General features: G+C 41.2%; 1 protein-coding gene across 1 annotated transcript in view; it reads right to left on the bottom strand.

Moving 5' to 3' along the window:
* Positions 1 to 615: 615 nt before the first annotated feature.
* The window catches only part of THBS2 (thrombospondin 2), a 47,264-nt gene continuing 35,864 nt past the window's right edge, over positions 616 to 12,015 (bottom strand). Inside the window, exons 18-22 of the mRNA XM_028723936.2 lie at positions 11,249 to 11,476; positions 10,000 to 10,271; positions 9,008 to 9,105; positions 5,506 to 5,645; positions 616 to 4,248 (exon numbers count right to left, since the gene is read on the bottom strand). Coding sequence (XP_028579769.2) covers positions 4,241 to 4,248; positions 5,506 to 5,645; positions 9,008 to 9,105; positions 10,000 to 10,271; positions 11,249 to 11,476 — 746 coding nt within the window. The 3' untranslated portion in view covers positions 616 to 4,240. The remainder of the gene's footprint in view (positions 4,249 to 5,505; positions 5,646 to 9,007; positions 9,106 to 9,999; positions 10,272 to 11,248; positions 11,477 to 12,015) is intronic.

Below are 12,015 nucleotides of genomic sequence, written 5' to 3'. Positions count from 1 at the left end.
AAATGTGCACAAATGAGAGTAGTTTTCATACTGTGAACAACAAACCTTAGTCATAGAGAGGAGAGGGTGGTGGGGTGGGGCTGCCATTCTGACGCCAGTATCAGTGCTGCTTACCACGGTCAGACTACGTGAATATACCAGCAAAGGTGCTATCCTGGTTCTGCCAGTACACCCATGCAGCCTGAACCTTACTACAAACCCAGCTAGCGGCAGCAAGGCCTGTGTCAGAAGGGCACCATGCCAGCTTCTGGGTATCTGTTCAGAAAAGATGAGCCTAGGGAAGATATCCATCCATTGTGCAGATGCTGATAAAAACAACTAAAGCTCTTAATCTTCTGAGCACTGAAAAATAAATAAAGGAAATACCGTCCACCACGAATGTCTCCGGCACAAGTTGCTTCTAAATGACTGGGGTTCCACAGGAGGATAATTGTGACATTGGTCAATCCTCACAGGATATATAATAGGATCAAACTGAATTCCATTGCTACCAATTCTGGCTGCTTAAGATCATATGTTTGGTTTCAACAATGAATTCCAAAAGAGAGGTTTCTTGGGTTTGGTTGGTTGTGGTATATATATTAAGCTATGTAAAAGTAAAGAGAACACTTTGAATAAAACCTTTTTACAGTTTATTGTCTATTATTAAAATGTATAAAAATGAAGATTTGAATAACTGAGGGACATTAAATGGTGAAATTCTATCCGTGCAAACAAATAAATAGTTATTTACAGTCTTTGGCAAAACAGAATGTTAAGTCTTGTTGGCATCTTGTGCTTATCCACATATATTCTTTCTCCCCTCCCCACCATCTCTCTCTAACTCTCTCTCTCTCTCTCTCTCTCTCTCTCTCACACACACACACACACACACACACACACACAAACACACACACACACATATTCACACATACAAAGGAAAAAGGAAACAGTCATAAATAATTTACATAGTATAGGCAAATATGGTACAATCAAAATATTAACATCTTAGTCCCATCGCTGATGTCTTCTTTTTATTTGAAGGATACAATAAGCATTATTACATGAATGAAATTTCCCTCACTTCTCACTGGGACTTGGGGCTACACTTTTAGAAATACTAAAAATATGAATTGCAAAAAAAAACACTCTGAACAAGTTTTTTTTTAAAAAAAAAAAAACACCTCTCATTAAGAGGCCTTTTAAAAAGGTTGTTAATATGACAAAACTAAGAATGTGCAATAAAGCCAGAAGCACTGGATTCTTGATAAAGGTATATAACATCAAAATCTATTTAGAAATTGGTTTGAAAACAGCTGACATTTGCTCACTGTATTCTCAAACAAGGCGGGAGATTGTTATCCCAAGCCCAAACCTAGCTGAGAGTGCAGCAGCTGAGATGCTAAGGTAGAAGCCTCAGCTACAGAAGCTGTCACATTCATTCTGATGCAGCAGTAGGGACAGCCCTGAGCTTGAATTGCATCCTTTTGCATCCATGAAGACGCTTTGACAATTATGTGACTGGAAGTACTCATCTGTGGCTGAATTCTTTTGCCACGGTCCTTCTTGAGACATCCACATGCATATCTCTGTCTGGCTGCAAAAGCTTGCACATAATTCCCCAGCCTCACCAAGCAGCCAGGGCTTTAATACATATCTCAATGTGGATTCCCACATGGCAGCTGTTTGTGACAGAGAATGGATTCTGCCCCCTCCTGACTCCAGCCCAACAGCTGATTGGCAGGTTTCTAGATTCTTTTACACAGCTGCGCATGCACAACCCTCTTTTGCAATCCAGAGAGACGCATGCAGCAGAGTGCACAGAGGACTCAGCAACAAGGCCATGGTTCTCTTCTCTTAGTAATGCTCATCCACGAACAAAACCACACCAGCAAGTTTACCTCATGGGCAAAGTTCATTCAACTTAAAATAACAAAAAAGAGTGTTAAATATGTGCATACTATTGTATAATGGAATAACTGTTGTATCTGGTTAGGATAAAGGCTGACATACCTTCAGCATTCTTTTCTTTAAAAGTCCTATATACAGCAGACATACGTAAAAAATAATAATACAAAAATGGCGGGCAATAGTAAATATCAAGGTTCCACTTAGAAGGTCTCGAGGGCTACTTAATTATTTGGCAATTTTCAGAGCAATTTAAGATTATTGTGACATATAATTACATATATAACATATATTCACCGGTTGGACCATTTAAGGCATTATGTAGTCATCTCTTCTGTGAGTTCTTCCATGGCTAATGTGCTCTATGGCATGCTTTCAAATAAATTACTGGAGAACGTAGCCGCGCATCGCAATAAATAAATAGCACCGACGTCCTTATAACTGGAACCGTAATATGTTACCAGATTTTGTTAATGGTAGCATTGCCACCTTATCAGAAACCCGGGTCAAAGTTTGGGGTTTCAAAGTGCTTGCTGCGACAGCGTCAGGAAAAAGGTTTCACCTGGCCAGGAACCATTTTCATGGGACACCTTAAGCACGCTGCTGTTCATCAGGTCAATTAGTGCACATTTAAGTTCTCACCACTGCTTATCTTCCTAGACAAAATTCAAAGGGCTGATTATACGCTTTATATGACAGCCACATTTTCTACTTCCCCACCCTCTGGGTTATAAGCAACCAAGTTTTACTCAGAGTAGACCCACTACAATGAATTAGTCATGCCCGTCTATTAATTTCAGAATGTCTGCTCTGACTGTGACTACTAGCATGCATCTCCATGGCTCCCAATGCTCACTCATGGATAAAATGTCTCTAAACGCAATGGCCAAGCACCAGGCATCCCCCCATACAACCTTTCATAGTACACTGCATGGTATACAATGATATGCTGAGTGTGTCTTTGAGGCAAAGGGTGAATTCATATGGAAAAGGGGCCATCAAGTAGTTGAACCCATTTTATAAAAAGGAGCATCTACAAGTTTTGGCTGACATTCACAACCCCCCTCCCCAATTTATTACAGGGCAGTCCTAAAGTCACAAGAACAGCTCCAGAGTATAGGATGCTGAGCTTCATATGATGCCAGTTTCCTTCAGAGTGTAGCATATGAAGATGCCTAGTACTAAATCAGACCATTGGTCCATCAACATCCGTATTGTCTACACTGGTAGGTTGCTCACCAGTGACTCAGATGTCCTACCCAGAGATTCTGGGGCATGAACCTGGGATCTTTTGCATGTAACACACATGCTTTACCTCTGAGCTGCAGCACTTCCACTAGAAGTATTACTTTGGAGACATATGCAAAATAAACATTTAATAATGTTGGGTTGTTGATGCAGCTTCCCTGCTCCACTCCCCACAAAATTATATGTGAGTAGGATACTAGATGCCTGCCAGCTCCTGCTCATGAGGTATCAAGATTCCCTGATATCAACATACTTTGAATGGACAACCCTGAAATAACTGGCATTTTAATTTGTATGCCCCCAGGAGAATAATTCCAAATTCACTTCTTTAAAACAGAATTGGATTCAAGATCTCAAGAGCCCTGTTGGATGTTAAGCTGTCATCGTTCTCTCTGCAGCCTGCTCACGTGCTAGTATTTGTCATTAGAAGAGAAGCATTATTTTAAACTTCAAGCATGTGGCTTACCTAAAAAGCTGTTAGAAGATATAGTAACATTTGAAGTTTGTGGAGCCATCTTCTTGGGCGGCCGTTGCCTTAGTTTTCCATGGCTTCTTAAATGAGTAGGATATTTAGGGTTTGGTCCTTCTCAGTTTTGATGAACTATATCTCCCAGATTTTGTGTCACCAAGGCCCAGCCCTGATCCAAGCAAGTAATGTGGCCTGAAAAAGTGGTCTTACTTACAACCACTTCCTCCCTCTTGATGTAATAATGCACCCCTCACATTCTTCCAGATCTATATCCATATAAATACATTAAGTAATTACACTTTTACACTTTATATGTAAACGTCATTTTAAAAACAACAACAAAAACCCTAAACAAATGACTGAATAAATGTGTCTGCCAAGTTTTCGCTCTATACGTCAATCAGTTTTTGCTTCCATGGTGGGTTTGATGGTCACATTTAGGCCCTGTCAGTCCAAGCTCTTAGAAGGCACTGGGGTGTAGAATCGGAGGGATCTCTCCTGGCTGCAGGGAGGCACAAGGTCTGGGGAACATGCCAGAGTTGAAAAATAAGTGAGGGATTTGGAGTACCAGGATGAACAGAGGTGTCTAGTTGAACGGCATCTACAGTACTTTGCTGGTTTTGCAGCAGCTCTACCTCAGACATCTGCAACAGAAAGAAGCAATTGCTAAATACAATTCCCACACTTGGATTGCATTGCAGTAAACATGGGGGGGGGGGGAGTTACTTGTGTCCGGACATTTAAAGCTTTTATCCCATCTTTCGAAAAGCAAACTATTATAATGCAACAAATATGCACAGTAAAAATCAGGTAAAAACCAATGGGTTCCAATGAGCTGTTATTTATCCCATTTGCATCTTGCCCTTCTGTCAAGGAATGCAGAGCAGCCTGCACAGCATTGTCTCGTTATTCTTACAACAATACTGTGATGTAAGTTGAGCTAAGAGATAGTGACTTGCCCCAGGGTCATCCAAATTAATGACCGTACTCAAATTTGAACCCGGGTCTCCCAAGTCTGAGACTCTACTCTGCACCACTACATTGTCTCTTGCTGCTTGTGTTACTGGTCCAGTCCTTTGGACCATATTGCTAGCTACAGATTATATGGTTGATTCTCTGGTCTCGGGTCGCAGACGGACCCAAGGTGATCCACGACAAGAGCACTACCATCATGCAAGTATATGGTAAACGATTCAGAAATTGGTCCCCAAATGCATATTTGGGTTAAAGGTGGGTCCTGGGTCTGAAAAGGCTGAGGATGCTTAAGTTAATTGATGGTCAGGAAAAATGCTTAGCCTTATGTCATAGGTCATATTTGCTTGGGGGGGGGGGGACCTCACATATGAGGAGTGGCACAGTCAGGTTGCCTGTTGCATAGAATCTGGCTCTGATTATGACAATTAATTATGCTCAATGCTTTTTTCGGGGTGGGGGACGCAGGGGTACGCATACCCCTAAACTTTTTTTAATCTAAGTTTGGCCTCATTGAGGGGCAGTATTTCAATATGAGTAGGAAAATGATAGTACCCCTAAACATTTTTAAAAGGAAAAAAAGCACTGATTATGCTTGCTCTAGCCTCAAGCTGGATACACACAATCGCTATTAATTGCTATACACATTTGCTATTAAGAAAGCGGTCCCACTGAATCCATTTTTATTCATAATGTAGATACATATATATACGATTGTTTAAGAGAAGGAATCAAAGGCACTCAGAGGGTTGCTTCACAAATACATGGCCAACACTTGATACTGCAAAATCGGATGACCTGCAAGTTTGAATGAGCCACAAAAACGTAAGACCCTGCTGGATCAGGTCCCTCCCATTGAAAAAGTCTGCAACCCCCCTGCAAACACTAAAGTAGTTATTCCTATTATGAGGATGAATGCATTAACTTACCTTTGCATTCATACTTGAGGTCAGAGAAGTATACCATCTCTTGTGAAAAGACAAAAAGACCTAATCGCCCACCAGCATAGGTTTTGTCATAGATTGGTCCAGAGTCTGCCATGACCTGCTTTCCTTCGTACACTAAAACCCTTTGAAAGGGGAACAAAGTCTAGATTAAACACCATTCTTGAAATGATACACTTTCTTTCTAGCGGCAGTAAAAGCTCTTATAAGAAAAACAAAGTGACATCAGATTCACACCCAGGTTTCTAGAGTATACAGCTTCTACCTATCTAACACACAGTCTGCTCAAACACTCCTCACAGAAGTAGTTTTATGGACATATCTGAAAAAGATTTCCCAGTTCTGATTTAGGCCAGCTAAGTCCAATGAGGCGAATCTATACTGAGGAGGGGTAAGATGCATATTCTATTGGAAGCTGCTCAGAGTGGCTTCCAACATTGTTGTTGTTGTTGTTGTTGTTGTTGTTGTTGTTGTCATGAACACAAGTTGAAGAAACAACTCCATAGTCTTGAGGTCACGTTGTGCGCTGTGTGATCTCTGACAGCTGATGTTATTGTGCATTTCAGCTGAAATTGCTAAATATTCCATAATACATTAGCCTGTTTTCATAAAGAAACATTCCCGCTAACCTCAGACAGTTAATGGTTGGCTTATGCAATGAAATAAGTGGTATACGCGTTCTATTTCAAAGCCCTAGGTTTTTCTGAGAACATAATTATTAGGATTTGTTTGTGGCACTGCTTTCTAGATGTGGGAGCATGGGAAAATATAGCTGTCAAAGAAGGGCTAATTGAATGTGAGAGAAACTCATAGAAATATATATATATATATATTCCCACCAGAGAATGGTTACAACACGACAGACTTTAACACCAACCCAGAGAATGTTACCATGCTTAAGCCACATTAAAAGTCAGCCATGATTAATTTAAGTTTCACTAACTCCAAAAGGTCAAAGGGATGACAAATTTTCTTGGGAACTGGTTGTCCATACTTGTGTATTCTGGGTGCTGTGTGACTCATGGAGATTGGATGCACATCAGAACGCATCTGGTGTGCATCTGACTTCTGAAAAATGCTCAATTATTCTTAAGAGTCAAATTAGAGTGCAAAAACCTACATGAATTAACAAATGTTACAAGTTTAAAGGTTCTGGATAAGCAACTGTTCAGCGGTGCCAAGAACAGATGGAAGCCTTACATCTGGCTATGTGTGAATGATGATCCAGCTATAACCTGGAGAAGTTGAGTTTCTGCTGTATCCTTATGCGGTAATATGCCCAATAAGTTATATCTTACAACCAGTTGAGAAATCTTCTCTTATATCCTCAAACAATATAGCTAAATCCAGGAAGTAGGCTGGTGTGCTGTATGGCTACATATTCATCCAGAACTACAACAGCTGTACAGTGGTACCTCGGGTTACATACGCTTCAGGTTATATACGCTTCAGGTTACAGACTCCGCTAACCCAGAAATAGTACCTCGGGTTAAGAACTTTGCTTTGGGGTGAGAACAGAAATCGTGCTCCAGTGGCGCGGCAGCAGCAGGAGGCCCCACTAGCTAAAGTGGGGCTTCAGGTTAAGAACAGTTTCAGGTTAAGAACGGACCTCCAGAACGAATTAAGTACTTAACCCGAAGTACCACTGTACGGGGCTAGACCAATCTACCTAGGTTCCCATCTTCAACCACAGACCGCAATAGCTAACAGCCAGCCATATGTGCCCCATAGGTTCTTTTAAGGTGCCAAGATATTTAACCAGAGCCGTAATTTTCTTTTATGTGGTTGCCCAGGTGGGCACATTATGTGACCCATGAGAGCAGCAAAACAACAGGACTGTGCAATGGCAATGGGATAAAATCAGGCCAAATCTTTAATTGGCAACAGCAGGCAGGGCAAAGGGTTGGCATGGCATTGGGTCCCACGACCCCTTCATCATTCCACAAGCCCCATGTTGATGGAACGGATCCACTGGGTTTGGATCGCTCCAAACCTGTACCATGGGAGTTGGCCAGGGTTGAACCTTGCCATGTTGCAAGTCAAGCAAGCAAGTTCTCACTGGGGAACCAGGGTGCAGATTCCAACCAGGCAGATACCAAACCCACAATTAGGTTTGCTGCGGTCAATCCTCCCCATAGGCTCCTTATGCCCCCCCCATACTATGTTGATCCTGACCAATGCCATTTCCGCACTCAAACAAAGTTCTTCCACCTAACAAGGAAGCCATAATTTCACTGAGGGAAAAGCGGGGAAAAACCCAACCAAGTGCCAATCAGGTTGAGAGGGGTGGGAGGAATTCATATCCAGCCCTGTCAACCCAGAATTGCTCAGTGAAGGCTCTAACACAAGGGTGTGCGGGCAGGAAGCTCTCAAAGCAAAATGGCTCTGTTCTCCAGGGGAAGCAGCATTATATAGGCTTCCCCTACTCTCTGCAGCAAGGGCTCATGGGGCAGCTTTTTCCTATGATGAGACCATCACAGAGAGAAGATTTGCCCAGTATTTTGCTGCAATCTATGGGTTACAGCGCTGCCGGGCAAATGTGCTTATTGGGCACAGAACGGGGTATATAGCATAAGAAAGCCCTCCTTAAGGGCTCTCTAGTGGGAAATGAGAAAATTACCTGTTTGAATGCCCTCCATGTAAAAAGCTCCCGACATGTACAGATGCCAGGCAAAACATTCCTCTTCTCCCAGTCCTTTGGCTAATTAAACAATACATGGCCTTTTAAACTGCGTTGGGGTGCTATAGTGGTTGTTTGTTACTATATTATATATTTTTGTGCTTTTATATTGTAAACCACAAATGCCCAAACTATATACTATTTCTTAAAAACTTGAATTTGCCTAAAGGACCCATGCGACTGAGCTTAACCAATGACAAGAATGGCTGTTTTATTTACTGAATAAGCATATTGCCTGCACCATTCTCACACAATGTCACATGTGCATGGGAGTCCTGACATTGCACGCATTTTATCATGAAAAAATGGGAGTATTTCACTGAAATAATTTGTGTGAATAAATGGCTGCATGTTGGCATTTAAGTTAAGACTGGCTTCAGATGGACAAATCAGAGCTAACATCTACAAAAATATTTTGTCTACAAAAATATTTAGAGTTGTCTTAATCTCAATTCCATTTAGTTCTAAGAAGGGGGGAATCAGTTCTTCCAATTTTCATTTTAGCTTTGTTTTGACATTTTTCTCTTTTTTTTTCTTTCAAAATTCAGATTAGTACAGAAAAACAGTCCAAAAATTTGGAGGTATCATTTTTTTTATCTAATAATGGCTGTGTTTATATGAGCCATTCAAAGGAAATTGAACACATCTGATGGCGTGGAAAGCTGGGGAACACTCCCAAATCTTCCAGTGCCGAAAGTCTGCCATGAATGAAGTGACAGTGCTGGAATTTGGTTACAAACCACTAAATAAAACCTCATTTATGATCAGATGGAAAAGTAATATAGTGTATTACAAGAAATGTCATACTTTATTAATCCCGTCTTAGGCCTGTGGACCAAATGCCACCTGTAAGCAGTGTAATCTTTCCAGCCGATATTCTTGGGGTCGTGCCACAAGGTGCGCACCTGTGGAAGAAGTTAAAAAACAACAACAGTTCAGTGAGTGATTTGCATTAACAAGTGGGGCAAATCCAATTCCTATAAACTCTGTCTTTTAGACAGAAACCACAACCCACATTTTAAATGCGCTGCCATAGTTTCTACGTCCCCCTCCAGTTTGGTCAGTTAATATGAGATGTTCATTCTGCAGCTTTCCCAGCTAAATGCTGTTGTGATTAGACAGGGAGCAGAGGGAGTGTTGCATATTTTGGGTACCTGTAAAGGCTGCACTGTCTTTCTGTACAAAGGGATCCCTGGGCTGCTCAGGGTTGGATGTGAAAAACCCATTTGGCAAAAGTATTCCCAAGCACAAAAGTCGAACGGAATCCATTCTGGTAATCCGTTCGGCTTCCAAAACATTTGGAAACCAAAGCACAGCTTCTGATTGGCTGCAGGAAACTCCTGCAGCCAATAAGAAGCCACAGAAGCCACATGGGACATTTGGGTTCCAAAAAACGTTCGTAAACCGGAACACTCATTTCCAGGTTTGTGGTGTTTGGGACCCAAAATATTAGACTTGCAAGGCATTCGGGATCCAAGGTACAACTGTACTTTCTCCTGCAAGGAGCAAGGAACAACAATTCACTAATACAGGAGAAAATAATTGGACACAGGGTCACTATTGAAGTCAAACCTGGAGGTGGAGGCTTCTTGGCTGGGGCAGGTTTAATCCCGGCCAAATGTTTCCAAGACAATATCCAATTAAAAAGAAATAGAATGAAATAAAAACTTGGCCATTGGTTGATCATTATAATGAAAGATAGGACCAAAACAATGGTTGCCAATGCTATGTCATGATGGTATATGAGAAGGGGACAATTCGAAGAACACTTCGCTGAATGTGACTCATACATCTCTTACCTGTCCAGGTGTGTTTCCTGTATGCCAAAGGGCATTTCTCAAATGTTCGCCAGTGCCAGTTGTAGAGTTCACTACTTTAAGTGATACCCCTGAGTAACCATAAGCTCTGGTGGGCTTGTCCTCCCAATATGTCTGAGAAATTTGTTTCCACATCAGGACATAGAAGCGACTGCTGGACTGGTAGCCAAAGACAAACCCAGCATAGTCATCATCCCGGTCTGTATTGACATAGAACGTACCACTGAAGTCAACAGAACTGAACTCATCATAACCTGGAGGAGGGTAGAAAATGTAGGCATTCAGTTCCCAAAGGGATTGCAGCTTGCTGAGAATTTGGGCAGAAAGAAGCTAGATTATCCATTTAGTCTCAGGCACTTGCCATTACTTTCTGTTATGATGCTATTTGATTTGGTTCCCCCCTTCTTTCTCCAATCATATTATCAGTTCTTTTGTTTCTAGGCTTCATCAATCACTACCTTTTCTGTTACTTCATACTTGCTTTATAATGAAATCATTTTTAAATAGGCATATTTATTGATGCACACGTGGACCTTGATATAGGAAGGACCTTCACATTTTTCAGTTCAGTTCTACAGCCATGAAAAACAAAACTTCAAAATATTTAAAAAGAAAAAAGTGACAATTACAGAATGCTTTTGAAATGCTTGTATACCACATGCAAGAGCAATATTATGGTTTGTGTCCCACAGCCTGATGCAGAAAGATTAATACATTCCATCCAGTCATATATATATATATCTATATCAATGTAAATCATCTATGAATGCTGACTCGTTATTAGGCAGCTTTTTATTATTGCCAAACATTCCTCAGAAGTTATCTGTGCTTCCAACTTTTCCAAATCCATTTCAGAATGTTAAGTTTAGAAAGAGGTTCTTAAACTGAACATATAAACTGCCTCAAATATTTCAGCTTCTTCTGATCAGTAGCCCGGGCAATCTAATTTCTAGCTAATAGTTGTGCACAATTTGGAGAACCATGTGGCTAATTCCATGCATTCTGTCAGGTTCTGAATTTGCACTGTTTAACCTACGGCCCCAACATCACACAAGGCAGATGTGTTTCAAAAGCAGTTTATAATATGTCATGGGGTGTCTGTTTCAAGAAAACAAAGTCCAAAAAGCTACTGGGTTCATGGAAGCCCTTGTGAAACACTAAACTCTGTCCTCTTGGTGTAATTCTGTTCATATCATCAATTTATCAATTGATTAATTTGAATCATACTCACCTACAGCTATGCCAGGATCTGAGTTAGCCGTCTGTACCAGTTCTTTGCCCTGATGTCGAATAACCCAATTTGGGTCAATCTGAGCTGTTCCTTTAGGATCCAATGGGACCATCTGGAACTTTCTGAAATCAGTTTCACTAATGGCATCATTTTCAGGACAAACATCAAAAATATCTGGGACTTTGTCATTGTCAAAGTCATCTTTGCAGATGTCACCTCGGCCATCACCTAAAATGCACACAAAACATTGAACGGTTTTCACGTTATATTCACACATCTCTCTTTCTGTAGGAAGAAGCCATGTTCAACAGGAAGGAAGGAAGCAGCCATCCCACCTTCTCTAGACAACAGAATCAAATTTAAGAGAAGAGGGGCTACCATCTTCCATTCCAGGGGAATGGAATGGATAGGGCAGTGGGTGAGTTGCAAGGGACCTTAGTGGGCGACTACTCCAACCTTCTGTGCAAGATGGGATCTGCAGTGCAGACAGGACTGTGCAAATCTGGGGATGGGCCCAGGCCATCTGGGAAATCAGTTGCTGACAAAAACAAATGACTCCCTTATACCCAAACAAGCCAGGAGAACCACAATATTAAAAAGGAGCTTTGGAATTTTAAAACTCCATATTATCTCCATGTCATCAGATGCCTTCAGCATTGTTCTGTCATGAATACTTAAGACTGTGACCATGTACTTTTGTCACATCTGTAGCAAACGAGTGAAGAAGGCATTACAGTAAATCATATTAAAACAGCTCTTGGCTACTC

This window comes from Podarcis muralis, chromosome 3 (assembly GCF_964188315.1).
Source record: "Podarcis muralis chromosome 3, rPodMur119.hap1.1, whole genome shotgun sequence".
Lineage (NCBI taxonomy): Eukaryota > Metazoa > Chordata > Lepidosauria > Squamata > Lacertidae > Podarcis > Podarcis muralis.
The sequence above is the reverse complement of the archived record's forward strand: the minus strand, read 5'-3'. Positions and strand labels throughout refer to the sequence as shown.